Source organism: Lissotriton vulgaris, chromosome 10 (genome assembly GCF_964263255.1).
Source record: "Lissotriton vulgaris chromosome 10, aLisVul1.2, whole genome shotgun sequence".
Classification (NCBI taxonomy): Eukaryota; Metazoa; Chordata; class Amphibia; order Caudata; family Salamandridae; genus Lissotriton; species Lissotriton vulgaris.
Genome location: NC_141698.1, coordinates 44,286,553 through 44,313,470, shown reverse-complemented (window position 1 = coordinate 44,313,470; position 26,918 = coordinate 44,286,553). Strand labels below are relative to the sequence as shown.

At 44.7% G+C, this 26,918-nt stretch overlaps 1 protein-coding gene across 1 annotated transcript in view; it reads right to left on the bottom strand.

Moving 5' to 3' along the window:
* The window catches only part of LOC147684527 (extracellular calcium-sensing receptor-like), a 70,648-nt gene that overhangs the window by 7,823 nt on the left and 35,907 nt on the right, over positions 1 to 26,918 (bottom strand). The window contains exons 3-4 of the mRNA XM_086939688.1: positions 10,598 to 11,431; positions 10,100 to 10,327 (exon numbers count right to left, since the gene is read on the bottom strand). Coding sequence (XP_086795814.1) covers positions 10,100 to 10,327; positions 10,598 to 11,431 — 1,062 coding nt within the window. The remainder of the gene's footprint in view (positions 1 to 10,099; positions 10,328 to 10,597; positions 11,432 to 26,918) is intronic.

Here is a 26,918-nt window from a genome sequence, read left to right as displayed (position 1 = left end):
AAGTATCCATAGCATGTAATTGCCAAATGGCAGAGAAAGTGATGGAGTAACACTATAGACACTATAAAACTACAATAATTATCATATAAAAAGCCCCTCGTCCTGAGACATCAATATCAAAAGAGGAGATTAGACGCAATTCCACAAATTCCCAAGCATGACATATGTAAAGGGAGCTGATAGCCATTGCATTGCGTCAAAAAAGTGATATTCCAAGTCATACAGAGGATAAGTAGGACTAAAGCAAAGAAAAAAAGTTGATGCCTACTAAAGGCCTGCTTCCACCACAAAGTTCATATGCCCCAGACAACAGCCTTTGCATACCTACAAACAGAATATCAAAATCTGACTAGTCCAATATTAAATTGGCTAAAACGTAAGAGTGCATGTGAACCATAACCCAAATGTGAGCCCAAGTCTCAGCTGAAGAAAATATATATTTATTTTCATTTTTAAATTTTTATGGACCAATCAACTCAAACACTTTAGATTGCTGTACATTAAACCAGAATGAAGTCAGACATCTATTATAATGAACATAATAACAACCACGTAGAACATATGAAGCAATAAGATAATTCAAAAGAAAGGAAGAAGCCAGTGAGAGAAATAAATAATGTGCCAGTAACCTCTAAAGAAGGTTTATGTACTGAGGGATTGCAAGCACAAAAATGATAGGAAAAATGAAGGCAGAAGAAAGGCTTTAGGCAATTAGTCACAAACTCAAATGAGTTGTTTTCACAGTTCATAGCTTGAGGTGGGAAATGAAAGGAGAAAAAGCATGCCTACGGGGAAGGTAAAAATAATGGAAGGGCTGACCACCATTGACAACTTCACATGAATATAAAGTCAAATAAGCAAGCATAGAGCAGGAGAAAAGGAGGGGATGAATATTATAAATCTAAGACACAGCATATGTAATTTGAGGAGGAATCAAGGTAATCCTGACAGGGTTATGCAGGTAGGTTATCAGCTAGAGATCAGCAGGTAGGGTAAGAAATGGTAAGGGGATGGACAGACAATTTTCAAATATAGGAAATTGATTAACTTTGTGAAAGTTTCTTGAAGAAGGAAATTAGGTAAAATCCAAACAACTAGATTTTCTGTTTCCTTCTGAAAATCAGTAATATATCTAATATTTAAAGGGAAGGGGTGCCATTGAGTGGCCACTGCTCCTTAAAAAGACAATATTGAAGCTCTCTGCATGATAAATTATTCAGTTCCAAGTGAAATTCTATACACTCTTCAGATTCCAATTACCTCCCAATTTTTGATCGTGGGGCATAAATATTCATGCTTGTGGAGATATAAAGCTTTCCAACTAATACACACCAAACCTAAAACCCAGAGGTTTCACTTAACTTTTTTCATTAGATTTGGAATAAGGTTCAAATATAATCAGGAGGTATTTTGTTTCCTCATCGTTCCATTTAAGGGGGTTAGGACATCAATCCTTGATTCTTCAGCACTAACACTAACTCTTTCAGTGTAGAAATGGCTTCTATTTGGGATGATCTTTAAATACTTATAACTTCTATCTGCATATTGATGAATGCTGTGTCTCCTCCATTGGAATTCATCAGCAATTTCATACCATTGGTGCCAGTATCAAACCCTGTGGAACACCATAGACTGAAAATGTGGTTTGGATGTGTAATTCCGTAATCGGACTAATGCTTAATGACTAGTCAAGAAGGGGTCAAAGCTACTCAAGACCTCACCACCTATGCTCATTTACGTCTCCAGGAGCTGCAGGAGTTTATGAAGATCATTCTTGCCAATAATTCCAGAAGAATAAAAGGGCAGGCAGGACCAATATCTAACATGCAATTAATATCAGCAAGGATTTTAAGGGTGTCAATTTCTCTAACAGAACCAGATGTTTATTTTGAACAATGTAATTATTTAACTTTATGTCCACACATTTCTCCAGAGCCTTACATGCCCTTTTTTCCCACAGGTCAGAAAATAGTCATAGGTTCTTTTATTATGAAAGTAATTTGGCTGTTTTTTATAAGATATGGAAAAAGTTAATCTTCTTCTCTTATGTAAGAGTTATTTAGTAGACAGCATAAAAAGGCAAATTATTGAAGTCCTTTTTGATTATCTGAGACTGAATTACATCATCATAGAATGTGTGTTTTAATCCTATAATTGTGTCTGTTAAATTGGCCATTGTGAGTGGAGAAAATCCTGGCTAAACCTCAACATTTTGTGACTGGAAGATATGAAGTGAGGTGGTTGACTTTAATTAAGATGGAATAAAATTATAAACGTGTTACATTGATTTAGATAGACAGTTGGGTTGTCCAATTTTGACATGTTATGTTTCAACCATTTAACTATACCTTATGGCCACTTTAGGGAGTTGGAAATTCACCTTTGCTTTCAAAACAGCGGTATTTGTTGTTTTTCTCTTACATTTGTGACACAGGTGGGAATCTAGGAGTCTAAACATTGTGCCATGTTCTCTCTAATTTCTGAATGTAAAATCTTGTGTGGAAAGGATCATTTAAGAACCATCATTTTAATTTGTTTTTAATGCCTTTTATTTTTCTCAAAGGATAAAATTGCGATGGACAAGCAGCTAAAGGAAGAAATATTTGTCAAAACATAATCATAAACAGCAACAGCCACAAAGTTTAAAAACGAGAAAGCACAGAGGATCAAAAAAACAGATTTTAGTCTGACCTAAAGTAAGATTGGTATGGTTGATCTAAGATAAGTAGCACAATCAACTATGAAGAACTGTGAAAAAGAAAGTTTATGAGGGCTCTTAAATTGAAACTTGTAAGAAACAACTTAAAACTGTAAGTTGTGCTTGAACCTTACTAGTCCAACTACTGAGATTAAACAGGCCATAAATTCAAACCTTTTAAACTCCCTACTCCCTAAATCAATGCAACTGGTTAATCACATATCGTTTTATTTTCTTGAACAATTACCCACCTCGATGCCACGCTGCATCTCTGATGGAAAGATTCTATTGGTTCTAAACCCATTTATGCCAGCGACCACACACTTTGCTCTCAAGTTCATGAAGCCTTGCCCCATTCAACAATAATAACACAATCATGTCCCTTTTGTGTGAGATTGTCATTATATTTTTACTCATTTTCTCATGGCATAATACAGTATAAAAGTCTGTTTTCTTGAGATGGTTATATAAATTTCAGTTAATTTGATAACACATCCCAGAAGTTATGTCTAACACCCTAACAAAAGATACTTGATGGTTTATTTTGCTACAGCCCAGACAAAGAGTCTAACACATTACAAGGCACACTTGTACTATTATATCCTCACGCATAGTAGTACAACTTGCCTCATGTCAAGCATCACCACTGTATACAGCATTGACAAATGCAGACACTTTTAAACCTTTTATTTGCAAGTAACTACATTATTACTTCACATCAACAGTTACCAAATGCAGAACAGGCCAGAAATCATCAATGCAGCATTACCACAAAGTTGGTCACCTAACGATATTATAAGCACCTTACTATCCCTAGTAAACAGGCAGATTGAGAAGGCTGAAAGGAGCAGATGTCACAACATTACAAATGACATTGCTTCAACCCTTTGACAGCATTTCTGTTTCTTCAGGACAGTCAACATCATCATCACTCTCATCCCAGTAATCAGCATGTATTTTGAAGGAAACGCTTTATAAGTGCTAATATGCAATAGCATGTAAGATCATCAAAAACAAAATGAACATAATGCTTGCAATAATAAGAGGTACTGGTAATTACTCTGGCTCATATTTATATATATAATACCATAGTTTTTTTTCTCACTCTACAGATAGGGACCAGCCATATGAAAACTTAGTCCTGGACCTGCCCGAAAACCATGCACAGATACATTACTTGTCCATGCCATGAAACAAAAGTTACTGCAGGCAAGTTTCAGCTTTGCTCGGTCTCATCAGTGAAATGTAGATTGTATCCTATCACACAGTTAGATACCAAGCCGACAACTGAGCAAACCCATGGTCATCTCATAGATACTAAGGGTCCAGTTTAGGAGGAGATGAGGGCTTTAAAAAATGGCTGACTGTAATGTGTCTGAGAAAAAGTACCAGTTATAGTGATTATTTCAACTAGTTTTTCTCAATGCCACCCCTAATTGCCTTAAGTATATAATTTTTTATAAATGACATATTTAATAGTAAGCACTTGCTTATGTTTTTCCTTCCTGTATCCTTCCATTCCTTGCTTCATTTTTTCCAACCTCGCTTCCCTCCTTCTATCCTAGTATCTAGTTGGATCAATGGCATTACTGATCATGCAGTTGGAGGGGATTTTTCTCTTCAGTTTTAAGAGGAAGTGGGGACGGAGAGGAGAGTTAGTGGGGTTCTTTCTGCAGTTAAGATAATGCTTAGTTGTTGTTCTGCTTTAAGTCATCTATGTAATCTCTTCCTTGAATACAGTGCAGCTCTAGGTTGCAAATATAAATGCATATTACAAAAACATAAAAAGCAGGTGCCCTTGTGTGCACATGCATGCGACACACAGACAAACGTGTTTAAATACTTCTGTGGTAAAGTTTCACAGAAAGATGCACATTGGTGAATATGTGAGCATGCAGCTAGCAAACACAGAAGAATACATTGACAGAACACTATCTGCACATCTGGGTAAGGTCTTGAGATTATATTATTTTCTATATCCGAGGAGTGAAGAAAAGGAGGAAGATGGCGAAAGCAGAGAATAAATTCTGAAAGTGGCGGTTATTCTCAAGTAGTAGTATCATTTATGTTCAGCAGCCTTTTTAAATGCATATTTTTTTAGTTTATATAATGCATTTCTTTATTTGAGAAAAGAATGGGATTAAAACTTTTTTGCAAAAAATGTGCCACACTTGCAGTGCAGATGTGGTGCACCGCAAGCTGCATTGGCAGCCTAGTAGACTGGAGGCTTATCTAGTCCTTGCAGAGAAAATAAATTGAAAATAAACATGTAAATAAATAAGAATAGTCCCAGGCCACTCAATGTAGTTATGGTTAGGGCAGAAGTGAAGGAAGCCAATGGCTGACCAATTGCAACATGCTGTATGCTGTGATGTGTAGAAGGAAAGCGTGAAAGACACACAAAAAGGCAAATAAATGAAGATAGCAAGCTGACACTCCTAAATGCCTAGATTTGACTGTCGAATTACGTGGTGGATAGGTTTCAGGCTATAAGATTCTGGCAGCAGAGTCTGCTAAGGTTACTCTGTCTGGCACCAAGTAGTTCTACCTTCTTAGTCTGGGGTGCGGAAATTCATATTGCTGTAAATGATACCAACAACTGATAGTAATTCCGGAGTCTAGAAGAACAGAGTGAGTAGAATGCACTGTTGAATAGATTTTTTTTACATTATCGGAAGAGAGGAAACGAAATCTCAACAATTTACAACAAATCCAACTAACCACTGATCCGTTAAACATGATCACAACCAGAACGGAAAATTCTTTAAAATGTCTACTGCTCAACTGTCGATCTGCAGCGAAACATGCTTCTGACATAGCCGACATCATCATCAATCAGGAAATAGACATAACAATCCTTACCGAAACCTGGTTATCTGAATCCTCGTCCCCAGTTTTGGACCTTCTGGGGCCTCCGCACTATAACATATTGAGAATGGACAGACAGAAAAAGACAGGGGGCGGTATTGCCTGTATCCACAGATCGAACTTAGAAGTTGGCCAATTTCAATCCGACCCCCTCGAATCATGAGAATACCTAGGGCTCAATATAAGATCGGCAAACAAACAGATTTGCAACTTACATGCCCTATATCACCCACCAGGAAATAATTTGAACTTCATTGACCAACTGATGGAGATCATCACTGCTAACGCCAACACCAACATTAATAATATATTTTAGGTGATTTCAATCTACGCTGGAACGACAACAACGACAAACAGGTCAACGCCTTTAAAGACTTTTTAATTGAACTTAAAATAACCCAAGCATGTCTTCAACCGACATACTCAAAAGGAGCAACATTGGACTGGATTATCTCGAAGAATTATGACATCTCAATCCTCTCCATAGAACCTTGCGACTGGTCAGATCACCACGCCATAACCTTCCTAATACCATCTCGGGAGAAGATAAAAGCCATTCAATCTAACAAAATGAAAAGATGGATTTGAGATATCAGAGACTCAAATATGGATCTTCTAATTGAAAGCTGCAAGAGAGACTTAAACCCACCAGACAACATGAAAAATGTGAATGATCTAACAAACCATTACCCTACCTCAGTAACGAAAATAGTCAATGCCACCATACCTCTCAAACTGAAAAGAGATACGGAAAAGATTAAAAACCCATGGTTTATTGGAATATTGAATGAAGAAAGGCGTAATTTGAGACACGCATAAAGAAAATGGAGACAACCCCCAACTTCCCCTGAACTGAAATCACTCAGAAAAATCAGAAATGAATATAACAAGAAGATCATCAACTCAAAAAAGTAATTTATCAGAACAGAATTGGATAACGCCAAAAACAGACCACGGAAATGATTTGAAATCATAAAACAACAATCAAACAAGGTGGCAAAATCTGTCCAAGAGGTCACTAAAACGCAACTAAGCTGCGAAGAATTCTCTACCTTTTTCACTAACAAGGCCAAAAAGCTGGAAGAAGAACTTAGGATCGCTGCAGATAACATTGACGACAACACACCACCATCACAAGATGCACTGAATTATGCGTATAAGACGACTAAAAACAAAGCACACTTTGAAATTATTGGACCAGAATGAGATTGCTAAAACGCTAGTGGTCACTAAACCCAACAACCATTATAATGACCCACTACCATCAAAATGCCTAAAAGAAATCAGCCATACTATGATTCCAATATGGACAGAAATTATAAACGCCTCACTTTCCCAGGGGGTCCTCCCAGAAAGCCTGAAGACAGGACAAGTAGTCCCGATCATCAAAAAACCCACAGTGGACCCAGCGAATCCAAATAACTATCGCCCGTGACCAACATCCCTTTTCTTGCCAAATTGATAGAGAAATGTGTACAGAATCAGTTGAGAAGGCATATCGACAACTTCTCATTGTTAGATGACTGTCAATCGGGATTCAGAGCAGATCACAGCACGGAAACAGCAATCCTACACATTGTCGATGATGCACTCCAAGCACTAGATTACAATCAATCTTGTCTACTCATCCTCCTAGACCTGTCATCAGCATTTAACACAGTTAACCACGAAAAATTACTGAACAGGCTTCACGACAGGATGGGAATGTCTGGCACTGTACTGAAATGGTTCGAATCATTTTTACAGAACAGAACTCAGAGATTCCTAGTAAACCAATCACTTTCTCCTTCATGCCCAAACACAATCGGAGTACCTCAAGGATCCACTTTATCTCCATCACTGTTTAACTTATACATCGAACCTCTTAAAGAAATTCTGCAAACATCAAAAATATCTTACCACATGTATGCGGACGATACGCAACTTTACATCAAGATTGCGAGCCTGGAAGACACAACCACAATGAATGAGGCCCTCAAAATATCGCTAAAATGGTTAACTGCAAACGCAAATAAAACAGAATTCTTACTTATGACACCACAAAAGAATCAATCCGAAGTGAAGGAATGGTCCAAAATGATCACAGCGTTAAATTGCACCCCTACTCTGGTTGACTCAGCGAAATCACTCGGAATCACACTGGATGAGAACTTTGATATGAAAACCCACATTAAAATAATGACAAAAAACACACGTTTTCTTTAGAACTATTTGAAAAAAATGAAATCTTTTTTAACGGAGACCGACTTAAAACTAGCTGTGCAATCACTGGTTATTTCTAGGATTGAATATGGGTGTACAACGCTAGCAGGACTACCAAAAATCTCCACAGCACCCCTAAAAGCATGCCTCAATGCAGCGGCAAGACTTATTACTGGTTCGAAGAAATTTGACCATATCTCCCCCCACCTGAAAGCTTTAAACTGGTTACCTTACAAAGCTAGAGTACAGCTCAAAATGACATGTATCACCCATAAAGCGATTCATCACAACACATCTAGAAATCTCGCCTAAAAAATAGAAATTTCAGGAGGAAACAGACCTGCCCGGAGTGCCAATTATCTGCTCCTGAGACCACCTATCTTCAGGAAGAAAAACACCTATGGGAGGACGTTCTTAGGCGCGGCTCCCAGAATTTGGAACTCCATTCCCGCAAACATCAGAAAAATTAAAAACACAAAACTCCAATAGATACGACAAATCACCACCTTGACTCATCACTGAAGTGATTATTAGATACAAATCATGGGAATGTAGATGATAAAACCTTAAAGTAAAGTCGTTAAAAACTTTTCAATTACTACCTCAGAACATTGTTTACTCATGTTTAATCGATATTAGCCCTCTATTGTTTTCTTTATATTATCTACTTATAGACTAGGTCTGAAGTAGTACTAATTAAGTTTTTAATCTTATTGCTTTGTGGTATTAACCCATGCCATATGATGTTAAGCGCTCTGATACCTAAGGATCATGTTCAGTGTTCACGCTATAGAAAACTGTTAATAAATAAACAAATAAATAAATAAATACATAAATAAATTGGCACATGCTGACCAACTGTTGTTCTCAGGATTTATTATAAGGCACTTATCAATATGAAACGCCTAAGGACCCGATTATGAGTTTGGTTGTCCTGGAGTGGGCCACCATGCCAATGCCCCACTCCAAGACCGCCAAACAGGCCAACCACCCATCTGCCAGATTCCAAGTTAAATTGTGGTCTGGCGGGCAGCAGCGTGGTGGTACCGCGGCAGTGCCTTGGAAAGGTTCCTTTTGGAGCGTTAGAAAGGAAGTGCTGTGGGACCGCTTCAGCATGTTCCTGCATGGCATGGACTGTGAAATCTATGCCATGTGGGAACTGGGGGTACATGCACACAGGGGGCCACAACATGTGCCCCCTGCATGCACCAACATGCATGAGGGAAGGAAGAACCTCCATGCAACTGCTGGCGGTCGGGAAACTCATAATATGCATGGTGGTGCCGCAGGGGCACTGTCTGCATACTGTGAGGCCCTGACCGCTGCACCACTATCAGGGAACGTAGATCCCTGGCGGTTGCAACAGTCAAATGGGGGTCCGTCTGCCAAAGATAAAATAGGGAGTCAGATTGCCGGTGCAGCGATGGCTGGACCACAGTGCCACTGTGAGTTTGGCAGTCCACGGACTTCTAATCTCATAATTAGTTCCTATGTGTGGAACTTTCAGCACATTTTTTGTGCTGGCTTGTGGGAGGTCATTTCCGTAGAATCCGTCTTTGAGAGGGCCAAAATCTTCAAGACACAAACTTTAGGATGGCAGCTCTTTTAAACTCCACACAGGGGGTTCACTAGAGTATCCAATGAGTGTAAAGTTCTACCACAAGATGCATGGGAAGATCCTAAAACTACCAACTTTCTGGAAACATCACTGGATTCAACATTGAGAAGATGTCACTGGATATAATTCATCTTTATGCTAACCTATAAATGTGCTGTAACCTGTGCTAGACAGTCCAACTCCCAATGGCAGGCTAGGTTGGCTGCCCTTTGGGTAAAATGTTACATTTATACCTTGGTCCATGATCAAATAACTTAAACATTTCACAATTACTTTCAATAGCTACCATTGATCTCAGTCCCTACAGTGACAATACTCCTACACTTCTTTCAATTTTTCATTGTTCCCCATTTAGTGTGTTTTTAGTTAATGTATATTCACTATTTCCAGAAACTTGCTCAGGACCACAGCTCCTTTACTTTACTGTGTGCAATGTTTTAAGTTGTTAGTCCTGCACCCAGCATGAATAAATCTCTGTCTCTCCTTGCAGTGGTAAAGGTAAAAACTCAGATAATTTGCCCAACTTTGTTTTGTTTTGTTTCATGTTTTATAAAGTTTTGAGTCTTTACCAACTCCCCTTCGGGACAGGTGAGGAATACTTGTAACTTGGTTATAAATGATTATTCTGAGTCTTTAAATTTTGGAGCAGCTGTTCTTCTACAAATGTGTTGGAAGTGTTGTTTTTCTGTAAAGTTAATTAACCAAGTTCTCACCTGAGACCCCTTTCCACCCCATATGCTGAAACTTTTGTCAATGACCAGTCGTAGGTGGTTGGGAGCACTGACGTCATAGGTCCCCAATGTCACAAAGCTTCTGGTTTCATTGGCTGTAATGTGCCAATACAACAAATCAAGGAATGAAAGGAAATCTCCAGATGCATCAAAATATAACCCGCTGCCAGCAGAGCTCTGCGTTCTTGCATTCTTCACATAATGCAAAATCTGCAAGCAAACAATATTTTGGGACTTCAAAAGGGATGTAGAAGAATGTTGGAAGGACATTTAATATGCTGTTTGGAATCTGTAATGAAATGTTGAGGCCACAATTATCTTATAGAGAGAGCAATGCTACAGAACACAGTACTCTACTGTAGGTAGGCAGATAGCAGTGATTGTGAGACTGAGTTAAAGGGTGTTTTTAAGACACATTACTTTATAGATAGTATAGCTACGAAAAATGCAAAACTGTACACAACATATTAGTGCGCTCACCTGCCATGGCTGAAAATCTTTAGGATCTGCACATGTACCAATAGTGAAGGGACCTTCTTGATCTTTACAATGAAGCAGATCATGTAATGCCCGGGCCATGGCATATATAGCTTGGTATGCTGAAAAAGAGAACCGGAAATCATTCACCTCCAACACCGAAGCATCAAGAGATTTAAGATTTTCTGTCCCACTGCAGAGAACCTGCTCATCTTTTTCTCCAGATTTTGTTCCATTAAATGTATTCATCCATTTGCAACTAAAGGCCTGCTCCCAAAAAGTCTTCATGAATATGTCCTTGGTGTCTCTCAGTGGGTGAATATTGTACAAAAACTCTTTGAGCCCAGGAATGTCTCCTCTGTGCACTGCCAGTCCCAGAGTGCCATTTAAAATGTGCCACATGTCTCTCCATGAGAAAACCTTTGATGGAACCCAGCTTGTAATACCGATCCAGATTTTTTCAGGGATCCATCTCAGAGATATCTCCTTCAGAAATGGTGCTATATCAATCACATAGGTGTAGCACACAACCACTCTAGCAGTGGATCTTTGCACAATATCAATGGCATGGGCTAATGATGCCCGGCTGGATTGTGTGGGCAGAGTTTCAAAGAATTCAATGCATATGTCATTCTTTGCTGCCTCTTCTCTAAGCATCTGACTACCTTGGAGCCCATGGTCATTATTTGAAACCAGGATTCCAATCCATGTCCATCCAAAGAGAAGCAACATCTCCATCAAGCCATCCACCTGGAAGTTAGCACTTGTCACTGTCCGTAGGAATGATGGGAACTGGATTTTGTCACTTAGTATTGGAAGTGCTGCAACATAGCTGATCTGTGGAGAAAGAAACACTTTTTATAGCACAAATTGAAAATATGTAAATCTAGTGTTTTCAAAATAAATATTGCCTTGAGCATTCAAGAGTAATTTCAACTTTCTTTTGTAAATTTTGCACATACATAAACCAACATGTTTGCACGGAGGGGGACTTGTCCAGTCTACCCTTGAACTAATCAGTAAGAGATGTAGCAGAAAAATACATTGCAACTTTTTTAGACGAATATCGCCTCCTCAGAAAGGGGTGACAGACAACAAGAGTGCTCCCACCATCCAAGACAAGAGAAAGGAGACGGGCCGAGGCAGGGGATGAGGAAGAAGACAGGAAGAGCACAGCAAAGAAGAAAACGAGACAAAAAGAGAAAACAGAAGAGGAAGAAGAAGGGGAAGGTCGCAATGGGAAACAGACCAACTGGCTCCAAACAAAGAAAATAATTGATGACACAATGGTAAATAGAACTATTGTAAATCTGTCCAATCAACCTCTATCTATGCTAGAAAAAAGAACATTGTGTCTTGGTCTCTCTTTCTGTCCTTCCAATTGTATGGATAATCCAGAAACTAGGATTGATCTACATAAATTTATTTGAAAACTGAAACTCAGGAAATGGTTTAGTTTAAAACATATGGAGGTGCTGAATCAAGAAAATACTTTTGATCCTGACATTTCTACCAATTCAGAGACTAGCACATTTTTAAAACTGGAAGATGCAGAAGACACACTTGTTATTTTACATGAACTACTACGGGAAACAGAATTAGATCAGGGCAGGCAGCTGGGTACTATGAACATTGTAACGGATCAATCTGCAATAAGTAAATTCAGTCCAAGCTCTACTTTCCTTCCCAGACTCCCTTACGACAGTATTGACCCTTTTAACGAATGAATAAAAGTTGGAAAGAATTGATCCTGGGGGTGCGTATTCATTCCTGAGAAGGAGGTGTTTTTGATGAATTTCGGCGAGGCTCTGCCGAGGAATACTGCACCGGTCCGAGAAGCGCCAGGGGTCGACGAGGACGAGCCAAGTTGATGGAATATATATATATATATATATATATATATATATATATATATATATATATATATATATATATATATATATCCAAGCCTCTGTGAAAGCACCCTGTCATCCACACTGCATTCCAAGGGTGGACAGAACAATGGCACAACAAAATCCTTTTGCCGACGAGGTGCTTTATTTGACTTCACAAGCAACCATACATCATGGAGCCATAAACAAGCAAAGTGCAGAGGTGCATAACATCCAAAACTGAGCTCCTGCGTTTCAGCCGAAGCCTTCTATATATATATTCACTGAAAAAACCATAGGTTTCAGGGACCAATAGTTAAAAATTAGCATTGAAAAAACATTAGAAATTCACTGAAAAAAAACAGGTTTCAGGGACGTTATAGTTAGTTGGACATTTCACTGGAACAAAATCAGAGAAATCGTCCGTTATAGTTAGCTGAGCTAACTATGACTTCCGCCCTCACAATGCACTGCTGATGACGTCACAAATTACATCTTTCATGACATGGTCAAATGAGATCACTGATGACATCATCCTGTGACTGTGTTTCTGTAAAGTTTAAATATGGTATATAAGTGTCTGAATAGATGATTTATTAGGTGCGTGACTGACTGTATAAGTGAGTGATTAAACATGTCTTACTCAATGCATGGGTTAGTGACTAAACTGTGTGAATGTCTGTATCAATCTGTATGGGTTGGTGAGTAGCTATATGAGTGTCTATATGGGCTATTGATTGGTTGTCTGAGTATCTGTATGGGTGCCTCAGTGTCTGTGTGGGAAGGTGGGGAGTGTGTGACTGTGCATAGATGTGTGAGTGGGTGAATGAGTGTATCTGTGAAGGCCTGTATGGGTGGGTGAATGTGTGTATGGGTGTGTTGGGTGTGTTGGGTGTGTTGGTGGGTGAATGGATGTCTCAGTGGTACATCTGTGAGTAACTACATATGTGATAGGCAGTATATGTGAGTGTTGGAGTATATAATGACAATATGTGAGAGTGAGTGATTGTGTGAGTGGCTGTATGGATGAGTGTGTGCTTGTATCAGTGATTGTATAAGAAAGTAAGTGTGTTTTAGTATCTGTATGAATAAGTGAGGTGGTGTGTGTATAACTGTATAGGTGAGTAAACAGGAGAGTGACTGATTCTTTGAATGACTGACTAGGTGTTTGAGTAACTCTATGGATGAGGGGCTGTGTGTGAGTGTCTGTGTGAGTGTCTGTAAAGGTGTATGAGTGGAAATGATAGTGCTGTATTGATGAGTGACTGCATGTATGAGTGACTGTATGGGTGAATGAGCGGATGTGTGTGTAGACCTAGGAATCAGTGAGTAGTATGTAGTAACAGGTATTGGAGTGTCTATGGTTTTGAATATGGTAGTCTGTATTTTAGAGTGGGTGTATCAAAGGTTATATTAGGGTGTGATCAGGTGCATCAGATTATCACATGTATGATGTCATCAGTGATCTCATTTGAAATGTCATCAGTGATGTCATCAGTGATGTCATTGACCATGTCATTAATGATGTAATATGTGATATGTGATATCATCAGCAGTGCATTGTGGGGGCAAGAGTTAGAGTTAGTTCAACTAACTATAACGGCTGAATGTCTCTGGATTTGTAAGAGTGACAGGTCCAACTAATTATAAAGTCCCTGAAACCTGTGTTTTTTTCAATGAATTTCAAGGTTTTTTGAATGCTTATTTCTAACTATAACATCCCTGAAACCTATGTTTTTTTTCAGTGAACTTCTAAGGTATTTTAAATTCTAATTTCTAACTATGCCTACAGAGGTAGGACATGTGCAGAAAGAGGAAGAAAGGCGCAGAACGAATCAAGAGAAATGCAGAAAGAGGCAACAGAAGTCCAGAAAGATAAAGAAAAGTACAGAAAGAAGCAAGAGATATGCAGGGAGAACCAACAGAGGTGAAAAAGAGGCCTTTTTGCAAAGTAATCCTGTGCCCAAATTTTTGCTGATGGTACTGGTGGTAACTGACTCTGACTAACCAGGCCCGGAGCCAGTGCTATGCTCAAAGACACTTAGAATACAGTGAAAACACCTATATACACTAGGGGACACTATGGATTGGTGTTCCCCTGTGATTGGCATGACCTCACTTGTATGGCCCGGGACATAATAGGGCAGGGAGATTAAAATGACCTCAAAGTCAGTGCAAAAAGTGGCAAGAGAAGTGCAGAAAGAAGTAACAGAGGTACCAAAAGAGGTGAGAGGGGTACAGAAAGAAGCAAGTGAAGTGCAGAAAGAGCAATAGAGCTGCACAAAGAGGCAAAAGAGGTACAGAAAGAGACAGGGGATTTTGCACAAAGAAGTAAGGGAAATGCAGAAAGAGGCAATAGAATTGCTGAAAGAAGCAACAGGGGTGTAGAAAGAAGCAAGAGAAGTGCGGAAAGAGGTAAGTGAGGTACAGAAAGAAGCAAGAGCAGTGCAGAAAGAACCAACAGAGGTGCAAAAAAGCAAGAGAGATACAGAAACAAGCAAGAGAAGATTTAGATTTCAGGCCCAACACTTAATTTGAAAGATATTCATCCGAGTCTACCCGTGGCGGCTCACATATGTCCCCCCTGAACTTGTTCCATGCCCCCCAGATTTGTCCCCACTTTTCAGGGCATCCCCGATGAACAAATACTGCCTTCTCGGCCACCATTGCTTCATCCATGTCTCTGCACCAGTCTCTCAATGCGGGCAGTACATTAGAACCCCACAGTCTAGCAATATTGCGTTTTGCCACCATCATTCCCAGCATGGCCCAGTCCTGTTGACGATGGGTTAAGTCTACTGCATCCCAAATGTTTAAAAGACAGCGACGCGGGTCGGGTATTAGGGAAACAGTCGTGGTTTGGGAAATGGTTCGCATTACTGCTGCCCAGTACATGGCCAACCGACCACAATCCCAGATGGTGTGATAGAATGTTCTCCTCTTCCCGCATCCAGGGAGACAATACTCGTGAGAGGCTCTCCCTATCCTGTTCTGGTGTAATATGTGCGGTGTAGTACTTTCAACTGAACCAGTTTAAGTCTGGAAGGAATCGCTGTTTCTCGTGGCGAGGAGAGAGCCTCTTGCCATTCCAAATCATCAAGGTCACCTATATCGTCCACCCAACTCAAACGCAATTTGGATAGCATGTCAGGGAGGTTGTTAACCAGTTTTCGATATGTGAAGGATGTTGCTTTGTGGGTCATATGTTCTGTTAGCAGCCTGTCCTCAAGAGGGGTGGATTCCTGTAGATTCGCCCCCGTCGGGGCGACTGCTGACGTGCATGTCGTATTTGCATGTACCTGTAATGCTCGGACTGTGCCAGATCGTGTTTGGTTTGTAGGTAAGTAAAGTCTACTATTTTGCGTTTTTTCCAGAGGTCTCCCACCACGGAAATACCTACGGCGTCCCACGCCTGGAACCCTTTGCTGTTGCCCATAAAACCTAATCTGTGTGAGTCCCACAGGGGTGTCATTTGTGTAATAACGTTTGCGCACTGAAGGTGTCTATGTGCTTTATACCGGAGTTGAACCGTGTGACGAGTCGGACCTAGTAGATCAGACGGGACGCTACGACTATAGAGGTTCCTTAACAGTCCCCTGGACTCAATACCCTGCCTGTCCACCAAATAGGCGGGCTCCACATGTGGGGCGTGTAGCCAGTAATTGATTTGCTTGACATGGGCAGCCCAGTAGTATAGTTCAATATTAGGGAGTTCTATACCCCCATCATACCAGTCCTTCACCAGTTTGCATTGCGCAATTCGTGCCGGTTTCCCGTCCCACAGAAAAGTAGAAACGGCCGCTGCGATGGCCTTAAAGTAGGAGGAGGGGACCGGGAACGGTGTGTTCTCGAGGAGATACAGGAAACGGGGAAGTGTCATAATTTTGAACAATGCAGCTTTGCCCAGGAGGGTGAGAGGGAGGGAACGCCACACCTTTACATCCCGATTAAACCGTTCCAATGGGGGTTTCAGATTTAGGGCGTGGAATTCGTCCGGGTTGGAAGAGACGTAGACTCCCAGATACTTAAAAGGGGTGTCAGTATAACGTAACGGACAGCCCACAGGGAGTGAGGGTGGGCAGCCGGCAAGAACGAATAGGACTGATTTAGTCCAGTTAATTCTATAACCCGAAACTCTCCCGAATTTCTCGCAGACATTAAGGAGTTCTAGGATTGATTTTTTAGGGGAGGTGAGATAGAGAAGGATATCGTCCGCGTAAAGAGATATCCGATCCTCCCACGAGGGCGACCACTGGATACCTTTGATAGATGGTTCCCATCTAACCCAAATCGCCAACGGCTCAAGGACTAGCGTGAACAGTAAGGGGGATAACGGGCAGCCCTGCCTCATCCCACGACCGAGCGGGAAATCTCTGGAGATGTGGCCATTCGCTGCTATCTGGGCTAGGGGCCTGGTATAAAGCAGGCGGACCCAGGCGCAGAACTTGGGGCCGAAGCCCATGTGACGAAGCACCGCAAATAGATAAGGCCATTCCACGGTGTCAAACGCCATAGTGGCATCAAGGGAGAGAAGTAGTGCCGGCTCTTGTATGTGCTCCCGGCGAGCCATCACCGCCTGTAGACGGCGCAGATTATGTGAGGTATTATGATTTGGCGTAAAGCCAGACTGATCCGGGTGTACCAGAGTGGCAAGATGGGGGGCCAATTGTTGTGACAGTAATTTGGCAAGGATCTTTGGTTCCGCATTTAGTAAGGACATGGGGTGGTAAGAAGTGCACGCCTCCAGTGCTTTACCAGGTTTGTGGATCGGGACGATTGTGGCAAGGTGTTGATCTTTAGGGAGTTCTCATACTTCTAGTCTGTCTACAAACATGTTGAGGAGATGAGGGGCCGTTATCTGAGCTGTTTGCTTATACAGTTCTACTGGGAGTCCATTGGGTCCCAGAGCCTTGCCAGACGCTAGTGCGTTGGTCGCTTCCCGTATTTCTTCCACGGTGATGTCTGCCTCAAGCAAAAGTGCTGCCTTAGGCGGGAGGCGGGGGATCGTCAGATCTTTAATATAGTCATAAGCCTCTTCTGTCGAATACTTGGGAGCATATATTGTCTCAAAATGGTCAGCCAGCAGTTCAACTATGGCCCCGGGGTCTGAGGTCAAATGCCCCTCAGGTAATGTCAGGTGTGCAATGACTCTGCCTGCTTTTTCTTTTTTGTCGAGCTAAGCCAGCATCTTTCCAGCCTTGTCACCCAACTCATAAATCCTGTGACGGGAGGCCTGAATTGTGGTTTGAACCATTTCTTTTTGATATGTCATCCACTCAGTGCGCAGCAGTCGGACTGCCTGAGCGGCTCCCGGGGATGAGTGAGTCTCTTGTTCAGAAATTGCTATTTTAAGAGCCTCCTCGAGAGCGCTGAGTTCTTGACGCTGTGTTCGTTTATGAGCGACAATGGAGGCAATCGCCTGCCCACGCAGGACTGTTTTGTATGCCTCCCATAGGGTACCACGGGAGTGTTCTGAGCCCGAGTTCTCCTGAAAGTAGTGTTTAGCAGTATTAGAAAGGGTTTTCCTCAAAGGGGCGCTTTGCAGATAGCCCGCATGGATAGGGAAAATACGGCTTCTACAGGAACGGTGATTTGTGCATGTGAGTCGCAGCGGAGAGTGATCTGAGATTCCTCTAGGACGGATGTCCATCTCCTCAACGCCGTGTAGCCCATCTCCAGACATTAAAATGTAATCTATCCGTGAGAGACAGTTATGTGTTGCTGAGTAATAAGTGTATTGTTTATCGTAAGTCCGTTAGACCCAGGGCGTCCAACAGTCCGGTGAGTCGCCCGCCTCCCCGCACCGTCGTGGTAGGTGGGTGTCTATCAATCTTGTGATCTATAACGTCATTAAAGTCGCCCCCTATTACTAGCGTTGCCGTCGGTAAGGACAGTAGAAAGGTCGCAAGGGCAGTGTGCGCTGTGGCATGCAGGCCAGGGGGACATACACGGGCACAAAGTTGAAAAGCTGACCCTCCCACTGTACCGTCATAGCCGCAAAGCGGCCCTGATTATCCAGTCTTGTCTGTTGACACACCATCTGAAAGTTCTTTCGTATAAGTATCCCCGTCCTTCTAGAGCCGGAGGAGAAGTCTACATGCGCAATGAATTTATATCCCCATCTATCCATCGCTTTTGAAGCTGAGCCTACAAGATGAGTTTCCTGCAATAGGACTATCGCCGGGTTACAGCGTTTCAGGTATTGCAGTACTAGGCCCCGCTTCACCCTATCACCCAATCCCCTGACATTCCATGTTAGGACTGTTAAGGTCGATGCATGGGAGGGATGTGATATACGATTCTCAGGTGTATCTGTCACGTGTGCTGCCATTTACCAGTGCGTGTGACCTCGTGCAAGTCAACAGGGGATGGATTCCGCAGTGCACTTTTCACCAAACAACCTGTTGCCTTCGTGTTATGTCGGACATGTCGTGTTTTGCCGCGTAATACAGTAACTAAAACATTCACAGGCCTAAAACCACCCGCCTCCCCAACTTAGCAGAGCGCGTAGTCCCGACTCAACCCATTGTACTTGCTTGCAGGGGGTAAGTAGCTCTGCGACTTCGTAGCAGCCTCATGTGTCCTCTTTCGCCTAACACAGAGTGGAGTCCAAGGGTCTCATAGTCAGTTTTCTGAAGAGGTCGTGACCATTGGCCGTGTCTTCTGGCGTTCACTCCTCCGGATGTTCTCCTTCCTCCAGACCTGATTCCACAAATAGGTCCTGGCTATGTCCCTGCGACGCCTGGTGAGTCGTCTGATTAGCTGTCTTTTGGTCGCATTGACCCCTGCCATTTCGCCGAGGAGCCTCAACACGCCTCCAACCGTCCAGCCATTCTCTTGCCGCTTCCGGGGTGTCGAAGAACCACGCTTTGTGATTATCTACTATTCTTAATCTCGCTGGGAAACGCATGGAGTAGGGCAATTCTTTGGCTCGTAAGGCTTTTTTGATGTCGGTAAAAGTCTTCCGTCGCCAGGCCACCTCAGCTGTATAGTCCGGGAAGAAGACGATGGTGGAATTCTGTATTTTAATAGGTGCAGAGTTCCTGGCTGTTTGAAGTATGGCATCCCTATCACGAAAGTTAAAGAGTCTAGCCAGCACTGGTCGCGGCGGTGCCCCCGGTTTCGGCGCTCCCCCGGGGACTCTGTGCGCTCTTTCGACAGAGAAGAAATGAGAGAGGCCCTTCGGTTGCAATTTTGTCTTAATTAAGTCTTCCACATGCAGATCCATCGCTTGCTTGCCCTCCAACTCTGGAATGCCTAGAATTCGGACGTTGTTCCTCCGTGAGCGTCCTTCCTGATCGTCCAGTCGTTCCTGTAGCTTCCTGGTGACTGCTTCCATGCACTCCGCAGCTAGCTGTAGTTCCGAAGTGTCCTCCACTAAGGATTTGGTGACCACTTCCACCTGCGCCACATGCTCCGTCATCTTGTGGAAATCCGCCCTCAGTAGGCCAACGTCCGTAGAGATAGATCCCACTGTCGCCTGGACGCTGGAAAGCATTTCCATTAGATCCTCCAATGTTACTTTTTTGGTGCCATCTCCCTCTGGACTTTTGCCCATGGACGGGCGTCCTTCCGGATGTTGTGTGGCGGTTTTAACGAAGGCGTACCTCTCCAATTTCGATTGTGTCGCGGTATGCCTGGGTTCCCTTCCCGCCATTGTGTCCGGCTGTTGTCTCGCTATTGTACCTGCGCTTCCATTCCGTAGTATGTCTATGTGACCGCCGTTCCGGGCTGCGGGGCAGCGTATCAAAATGGCGTCACCTTCCAGGGCCCCTTCTCCGCCACAAGGTGTATCAATATAATGGCATATTTAAGCAAGGAGCAGTAGACAGGTCCCACACTTCCGATCGCCAGCAAGTACTCCCAGTCTATTTTAGGCGGTATCTCTTCTCAGTCGCACCGCTCACCTTAGGACCTGCTATGGACACTCTCAGAGTCCAGGTGTCCCTAGTTAGTCTCAGCTGCGCAGCGGAGTAATGAGTGTCCCACCAAGTGCCATTGTGCGCCTCCCGTGCGTGGGGTATCACTGGCTTCTTCAGCAGGTGGCCCTGTGCAGGGAGCATAGGTGGGGGCCCCAGAAGAGGGGGTCCGGCCCTGTGCAGGGAGCATAGGTGGGGGCCCCAGAAGAGGGGGTCCGGACGGGGCAGAGCCAAGTCTAAATATGGTTAGTCAAGTCAAGTCAAGTCAGATAATTTATATAGCGCACTACATACCCAGAGGGTCTCAAGGCGCTTAGGAAGGGGAGGGGGATTATTTGTCGAATATCCATGTTTTTTAAGTTGCTTTCTGAATGCTAGGTGGTTCTGAGTAAGGCGAAGGTCAGCGGGGAGTGAGTTCCACGTTTTGGCAGCCAGGTATGAGAAGGATCTGCCTCCCATGGTGGTCTTATTGATGCGAGGTACAGTGGCGAGGGCTTGGTTGGAAGAGCGTAGTTGGCGGGGGGGGGGTGTAGAAGGACAGACGTGAGTTGAGGCATTCTGGTCCGATGTCGTAGAGTGATTTGTGTGCGTGGGTTAGCAGTCGGAAAGTGATTCTCTTATTGACGGGTAGCCAGTGGAGGTCTTTCAGGTGGCCAGAGATATGTTCGTTGCGCGGGATGTCTAATATGATCCTGGCTGAGGCGTTTTGGATTCGTTGGAGTTTCTTCTGGAGTTTAGCGGTAGTACCTGCGTAGAGGGTGTTTCCGTAGTCCAGTCGGCTCGTGACCAGAGCGTGGGTGACTGTTTTTCTGGTTTCAGTGGGGATCCAGCGAAATGTTTTTTTGAGCATGCGAAGAACGTTGAAGCAGGATGAGGAGACGGCGCTGACTTGTCTGTTCATTGAGAGTGAAGAATCCAGGATGACGCCTAGGTTCCGAGCGTGGTCTGTCGGGATGGGTGCTTTTCCAAGGGCTTCCGGCCACCAAGAGTCGTCCCATGCAGAGGGGGATGTACCTAAGATGAGGACTTCTGTTTTGTCTGAGTTCAGTTTCAGACGGCTTTGTTTCATCCATTCGGCAACTTCTTTCATTCCTTCGTGTAGGTTAGTTTTGGCGGTGCTGGGGTCATTGGTGAGAGAAAGGATTAGTTGAGTGTCATCCGCGTAAGAGATGATGTTGAGGTTGTGTTGGCGGGCGATGGCTGCGAGGGGGCTCATGTATACGTTGAAGAGTGTGGGGCTGAGTGAGGATCCTTGTGGTACTCCACAGATGACTTCAGTGGCCTCTGACTTGAATGGTGGAAGGCGGACTCTCTGGGTTCTTCCGGTGAGGAACGAGGTGATCCATTCAAGTGCTTTTCCTTGTATTCCGATGTTATTGAGGCGTTGTAAAAGGGTGCTGTGGCAGACTGTGTCGAATGCTGCAGAGAGGTCGAGGAGGATGAGGGCAACTGTGTCTCCTTTGTCTAGTAGAGTTCGAATGTCGTCTGTTGCTGCGATGAGGGCGGTCTCAGTGCTGTGTTTTGCTCGGAAGCCAGATTGTGAGGAGTCAAGGGATTTGTTGGCTTCGAGGAAAGCGGCGAGTTGGTTGTTGACAGCTTTCTCGATGACTTTGGCCGGGAATGGAAGGAGCGAAATGGGGCGGTAATTTTTGAGTTCGGTGGGGTCCGCTGTGGGTTTTTTCAGAAGGGCGGTGAGTTCGGCGTGTTTCCAGTCATCCGGGAAGGTGGCGGAGTTGAAGGAGCAGTTGATGACGTCTCGGAGGTGCGGTGCTATGACGGAGTCTGCTTTGTTGAAGATGTGGTGAGGACATGGGTCTGTGGGGGATCCTGAGTGGATGGAATTCATCAGGCGGATTGTGTCCTCAGTGGAGATTGGGTTCCAGTCGTTGAGGGTGTTCACGGGGGGAGAATGTTCAGCAAATGGTTGGGTGGGTTGGTCTCCGGGTTGGTCGTCGAAGCTGTTGTGGATGTCTGCAATCTTGTTGTGGAAGAATGAGGCTAGGGAGTCGCAGAGGGCTTGAGAGGGGGTGATGTCGTTGGAGTTGGCCGAGGGATTGGAAAATTCCTTGACGATGTTGAAAAGTTCCTTGCTGTTGTGGGCGTTGTTGTCAAGTCGATCCTTGAATGCTGCTTTCTTGGCCTTTCGGATTAGTTGGTGGTGAGTGCGGGTGGCGTTTTTGAAGGCGTCCTTGGTGCTAGTGGTTGGGCCTTTTTTCCAGGCCTTTTCAAGGGAGCGGCAGAGTTTCTTGGACTTCTTAAGATCATCGTTGAACCATGAGGCCTTCTTGTTGCCAGGTTTGCTTTGACGTTTTTTCAGTGGTGCTAAGATGTCGGCGGTGTTGGATAACCATAGGGTGAGGTTGGTGGCGGCTTGGTTTGGGTTAGAAGACTGGGCTGGGGTGTTGAGAAGGAGCGATGCGGAGATCTGGTCGGTGGTGATTTTGTTCCAGTTTCTTTGCAGAGTTTGTTGGAGGTGGTTGGTAGGTTTTGGCTTGTTGTAGGTGAAGTGAACGCAGCTGTGGTCAGTCCAGAGGAGATCCGTAGTGTGGCTGAAGGAGACATGATTGCTGGAGGTGAAGATGGGGTCGAGTGTGTGACCTGCGATGTGGGTGGGGGAAGTGACTAGTTGTTTAAGTCTGAGGTTGGCGAGGTTGTCCAGGAGGGTGGTGGTGTTGCGGTCGTTGTTCTTTTCAAGGTGGAAGTTGAGGTCTCCCAGAAGGATGTACTCCTCGGAGGGGAGCGCGTGTGGAGTGATGAAGTCCGTGATGTCTTCACTGAATTTTGCGCGGGGACCTGGTGGTCTGTAGAGGAGGGTGCCTCTGAGTGTGGTCTTGGGGTCGATGTGGATTTGGAAGTGAAGGTGTTCGGAGTTGGCGAGGTTGGCGTCAGAGCTGGTAGAGATGCGGATTGATTTCTTATGGACGATAGCGATTCCTCCTCCTGTGTGGCCGAAGCGGTCCTTGCGTGTGATCTTATAGTCTTCAGGGATGGCAATGGTGATGTCTGGGGCGGAGGAAGCGTTCATCCATGTTTCTGTTAGGAAGGCGACGTCTGGAGAGATGGTGTCTAGTAGATTCCATAGGTCAATGGCGTGTCTGTGGACCGAGCGGGTGTTGAGAAGGATGCATTGTAGGTGGTTGGGGTCGAGAGTCTGTGGGGTGGTCGTAGCGGAGTAGTTGTCGGTGCCGCTGAATTTGCAGGAGTAGCAGGAGAAAGGTCCATGGGTGTGTCCAGGAGCTGCTTGGACGCAGTTTGGGGAGCGACCGGAGTTAAGGGCTAGGAGGGTTGCGGCATCGTAGGTAATGCAGGAGGGCTGGGAGGGACGGGGGCCAGGGGGTCTGGCGCTGGGCGCGGTCCAGGCGCGGACGGGCGTAGACGGGCTTACCTTTGGCGCACCTTCGGCGCAGGTTGGGCGCGGTCGCTGCGCGTAAACGCTGCGCGCTTGGGCTGCAGTCATATATGGATGGTGGGAAGGGGGAGGGGCGAGGGCGTCTCAGCTGGGAGGCGGGGCGGGCTCAGGTCAGCGCACACGGAGGCACAACAACAACAGGGACAAAATGGAGGGGGGGGGAGTAGAGCAAGGCGCCGAGGGATATCGCGCTAGTGATACAAAATCTGAACAGAAATGGTGCAAGCACTACAAAGGTAAAAACAATCACGCAAGCACTACAAAGTTAAAACAATTACGCAAGCACTACAAAGTTAAAACAATTATGATCCGATACAGAATATAGGCACAGTCAAATGCAGGCAGCGCAGTGCTACAATACCGAGTCTCGGTGGGGAGACAAGGGAGCGACCACTCAGGGCAGGAGCGAAGAGAGATCACAGCGTTTCTGGGATTGGGAGCGCTGTACCTAATCAGTGGGAGGGCGTCTCAGCTGGGAGGCGGGGCGGGCTCAGGTCAGCGCCCACGGAGGCACAACAACAACAGGGACAAAATGGAGGGGGGGGGAGTAGAGCAAGGCGCCGAGGGATATCGCGCTACTGATACAAAATCTGAACAGAAATGGTGCAAGCACTACATAGGTAAAAACAATCACGCAAGCACTACAAAGTTAAAACAATTATGATCCGATACAGAATATAGGCACAGTCAAATGCAGGCAGCGCAGTGCTACAATACCGAGTCTCCTTTTCTAGTCAGGGCAAGGGGATCACACCCTTCGATAACCCCTGCTCACCCCCTTGGTAGCTTGGCAGAGCAGAACAGGCTTATCTCAGAGGCTGTGTGTTAAGCAATTATGACCACATACAGTAATACAGTGAATACACTACAAATGGACGCGACACAGTAGTATTATAAAAATAAGTATTTTTATATAAGGCTTAGCACAAGACCAAAATAACGGCAAAACTGTACACAATCGGAATAAATACGTTTGGGAAGGAAAAGGATGGTTCACAGGTAGTTTCTTCTGTAGCACGAAACAGTCTTTTAGTATCAAGCAAATCTTCTTCTTGGAAACACAGTTCTTAGCAACAGGGTAACTCACACGGGAGCTACACAACGCCGGGGCAAAGATAATCCACAGGTTCGGCGTCGACCGCGAGGAGCGCTACGTCGGGCCTGGAGTCACACGGACCCCCAACAACACAGTACCTTAGGAAAATGAAGCACACGATGATCAGCGGCGTCGAGCAATCCGGCGTCGCGTCGTCGGTGTCGATCAGGCCTCAGCAGGCGTTGTTGATGATGCAGTTGCACAGAGTGAGCAGCGCTCACGGCGTCGAAGGGCACACGGTGGATGCGATCAGCAGCGGGGCAGACACGAGGTCCTCTGGAGTTAGAGCCGTACTCCCACTCACTGGCGTTGCTGCTGGCGTCGGTCGGGCCCAGCGTCCGATCGTCGTGATTGCTGGTTCTTTCAGAGGTGCTGGATTCACACTTCCAGCAAATAGCACTTTTAGCAGATGAAGTCCTTTAGCCCTGTGACTTCAGCAGGAGACTGGCACTCTTCCAGTCCTTGGAGATTTTCTTAGCAAGCGTGAGAGTACACACACAGTTCCTCTCTCCTGGTTCCTTGGCAAAAATAAAGAAGCACTGCAGGATTCCCCCAACAACAGCACACTGGCAGAAGGGGTAGGCAGTCCTTTAGATCAGCAGGCTTCTTGTCCTTGGTTACAGGGTTCCTTGTCAGAAGTGATCTAAATTCTTGGTTCAGGGGTCCTTCTCTTATACCCCTTTTCGGCTTTGATCCCTTTGTCTATGCCGGGGATGTCCCAACATCCTGGGTCTGTGGTGGGTGGAGCTAGGCAGTAGCACCTGGCGTATTCACTGAGCAGGGCTGGGTCCTCAGACGCCCAGCAGGAGGTGGAGCCAGCATTGATACTGGCAGGAGCAGAGCTATCGCCCTCCTGGCAGGAGGTGGGGCTAGGATCGTCCATGGCAGGCACAGAGCCATCAGTCGCTTGGCAGGAGGTGGAGCCAGCATTGTATCAGGCAAGGCAGGCTATCAACAACTACTCTCCCCCTACTCTCAACGCAAATGTCCCACTCATCCCACACTGACTCATCCAGACCTGGGGAGCCACCCAGCTCCTGTCACACACACGCAAGACCAGCAGAAACCAGATATGATTAGACAAGAAAATAGACACTTTCTAAAAGTACTATTTTCGAACCCAGGGTCCAACAACCATCCATGGCTCTGCAAAAATAAGACACATATTCAACCCACGTCGTACCAGGCAACTTCTTACATTCTCTAAAAGCTTGTCTGTACTGCTCGGGGGTTAAACCATATCGCAACATTAAAGCATCTTTCATATGAGCATACGACATCCTATCCGCAACAGGCATGTCTAACAGGGTATCTCTTCCCTCATTCACAAAGCGACCCCACAACCCCGCTCCCCAATTCTTCTCAGGGACCTGGTGGGCCAACAATGCTAACTCATATGCTTTAAACCATTGACCAATATCTTCATTCTTATTGTAATCTTTGATCACATCTTTCGGGAAGTAAAACTTACTTTCTGCAGGCTCGGATGGAATGCTGCCACCAGAGGGATTCAACTCTAACTTTTTAGCTTGGATATCCAGTTCCCTCAACCTGGCTTCACGCTCCAAAGCTAACTTCTCTCGTTCAAACTCCAACTTTTTGATCTCTAAATCAGCTTCCCTTCTACCTCTTGCATTTTCTAACTCCAACTGCCCATTTATTTTTAGCCTTGCCATCTCCATGTTGTAAGCTCGCTCTTTCGCCCTTTCTTCTCTTTCTTCAGGGGAAAGACCTTTGGAGGAAACACTGCTTCCGGGAGAGGGCACAGGTCCATTCACTGGCACCTCCTCATCCCCTTCCTCTGTGGGTACCACCACCACATCAGAGGGATTTCTGGACTCCCACCAGGCCTGCAATGCTTTATAAAAATCATCTTTTCTCGAGAGGCCGGTGGTAGGAACTTCAAACTGGTTGCAAAAGTGTTTCAGCTCATCTTTCTTGTATTTCTTTAGCTTACTCCTCTCGAACTCTTCCACAACAACGATAGCAGGGGCAGTGACTCCGTTGTCACTCATGATTTCTATGCCTA